Source organism: Trypanosoma grayi (genome assembly GCF_000691245.1).
Source record: "Trypanosoma grayi strain ANR4 Tgr_1723_V1, whole genome shotgun sequence".
Taxonomy (NCBI): Eukaryota; Euglenozoa; class Kinetoplastea; order Trypanosomatida; family Trypanosomatidae; genus Trypanosoma; species Trypanosoma grayi.
Genome location: NW_008827341.1, coordinates 1 through 2294, shown reverse-complemented (window position 1 = coordinate 2294; position 2294 = coordinate 1). Strand labels below are relative to the sequence as shown.

At 53.4% G+C, this 2294-nt stretch overlaps 1 protein-coding gene across 1 annotated transcript; it reads left to right on the top strand.

Annotated features, from left to right (window-relative positions):
- Positions 1 to 693: 693 nt before the first annotated feature.
- On the top strand, positions 694 to 1824 carry DQ04_17231000 (tetratricopeptidedomain 39C; the record flags this gene model as incomplete). Its single annotated transcript, XM_009317565.1, has 1 exon — positions 694 to 1824. One exon carries the CDS (start codon positions 694 to 696, stop codon positions 1822 to 1824), a length of 1131 nt encoding a protein of 376 aa, XP_009315840.1.
- Positions 1825 to 2294: the final 470 nt, after the last annotated feature.

Sequence of the window (2294 nt, the reverse complement as noted above, 5' to 3'; positions counted from 1 at the left end):
TGGATGAGAATGATGCCAAAATTGCGCTGGAGAAAACCGCCTTTGCAATCACGTTTGCTGAGGAATTGGCTCCCAGAGGAAATGGGTTCCTTCAAAGAATGGGTAGTATGTTTGGCAAGTCAGCAGCGAAGAAAAAGATTTTGCCGGGCGAATTCCGCGCCAAAACAGTTCTGGCAGAAGTTTATGCTCTCCGGGGTTTTGTGTTGCTTCTGCAACAGAGCTCACTCAGCGGGGTGATCAAAGGCGGTCTGTCCCTCAATAAGAGCTGTCATCTATTTAAGTCTATGCAGGGGGATATCGAGGGGCTAAGGAAGGAAAAAGGGGTGGACTCGTACGATGAGCTTGGATTGGATCGCAACAGTGTGTACAGTGTGATGTTTGGATATGGCTGCACCAACGTGGTCATGTCTATCCTTCCTCCCAGTATAATGCGCGTCCTCAGTTTCCTGGGGTTTGCGCATGACGGGAAACTTGGAACGGAACTCATATTGAAGTGCTGGCGGAGTGGGTCGCTTCTGTCACCGCTTGCTGGCATTTTTATTATGCTTATCGACAGCATGCTTCCTGGATTCTGTTCAATTCTTGTCCCGATGTGCCTGCCACTTGCGAAGAAGACGGCAGAGGAGGTGCTCAGCCATCCGCCCATGGACGTCTCTGTGCTCCACTTGTGGCTGGNGTTCAATTCTTGTCCCGATGTGCCTGCCACTTGCGAAGAAGACGGCAGAGGAGGTGCTCAGCCATCCGCCCATGGACGTCTCTGTGCTCCACTTGTGGCTGGTGGGACGCATTCGCCGTCTCGAGCGGGATATTGATGTCAGCACCGAGGTTCTCTCCAAGTGCCTAGAAGTGACGAGGGGTGCCCAGCTTGAGCAGGCAATGCCTCAGCTGCGCGACTTCGCCCTCTATGATCAGGCGTGGAACCACGCCACATCGATGCGTTGGAAAGACTGCATCTCTTGTCACTCGCTCCTTGAGGAAAGGTCAGCGTGGTCGAAGATGTTCTACGCGTACGTGCAGGGCTGCTGCTACGAGATGGTTGCTCTCGAGGCCGCCAATGGGGACGAAGAAGCAGCGCTGGAGTGCGGTGAAGAGGCAACCCGGGCATTCTGGCGGGCCGCGCACTACGGTGTGACGCGCAGAGCGGGCAGAGCAGTCGCGATAGAGAAATTTGTCGCCACCAGGCTAAATGAAATATTCCATCAAGGCGGCGTGGGGCATCCCAATCCAGGTAACAAGAAAAATGTTGCCGCCGATGCGTCTTGGCCGCCGAAAGGAGCTGTGCTGCGCAACACGGTGCCGCTGGCTATGCTGGAGCTCTTTGTTCTGTTTGACGTACTGCACCAACTTTCAGACTCCTCCCTGGAGGCCTTGCTGAGGATTCTCGATCAGGTATTGGGAGAGGACGCCGTAAGTCTTTCCAGCTCACTGGCACGCAACATGGAGAATGAGGACGGAAGTCACTGCTCCATGGTGACTACTGTCTCACTGGACAACTGCAAGGTTGCCGTGCTGACGTCTATCAAAGCGATCATGTTTTGCCAGATGAGCGGGAGGCGGGATGATGCACGTGTTTTGCTGAAGAAGGCTTTGCCCCTGGCACGCGGCTTCAAGGGACGCAGCACCACTGTTTCATGGATGACGCCGCAGATGCTGTACGAAGAGGCATGCTTGGCGTTTTTTGACGGAGATCTGGGGCAGTGTAGCAAGGTCTTGGATAAGGTCCAGAACATCAATGAACACAATATTTATTCGCCTGTGATGGAATCAAAGGTACACTTTGCAAAGTATGCCGTGCGGACTGCGGCTGCAGCGGCTCGAGAATGATTATTGTTCTGATGGACCTACCACTCTTCACCTCTAAAGGATCTCTATAGTGGCATCCGCTCCTTATTTGCTTCGGGTTGCTTTTGTTTTTCGTTTCCAATGGGTTTCACTCCCTTGCCCAGGTGCTGACCATGAATAGCAGCCCAGAGACGGGTATTCTTTCTTCATTTGCTTGAGAGTATGTGAAGCTTTTGTAGTCATCATCGTGGCCATGATTTGTGCTCCGATGTCTTGGTCAGCTTGGCAGTGTGCATTTTTTCCCTAGTTCACAAGAGTGGGGGGGGTTCACGCTTGTTGCGACACGAACTCTCAAGTTCCCTTCTTCCCTTTGGCACTAGGAGCAAGCGCGGTAAGCAGTTAAGAGAGCTGTTCGAAAGCAGCGGAGGTGGAGTGGCAATGCCGCGTCAGAATTCCAGCCAGAAACCGGTAAAGCAGCCCGGCGTTCACGCCCCGGAGATCAAGGAGGCACT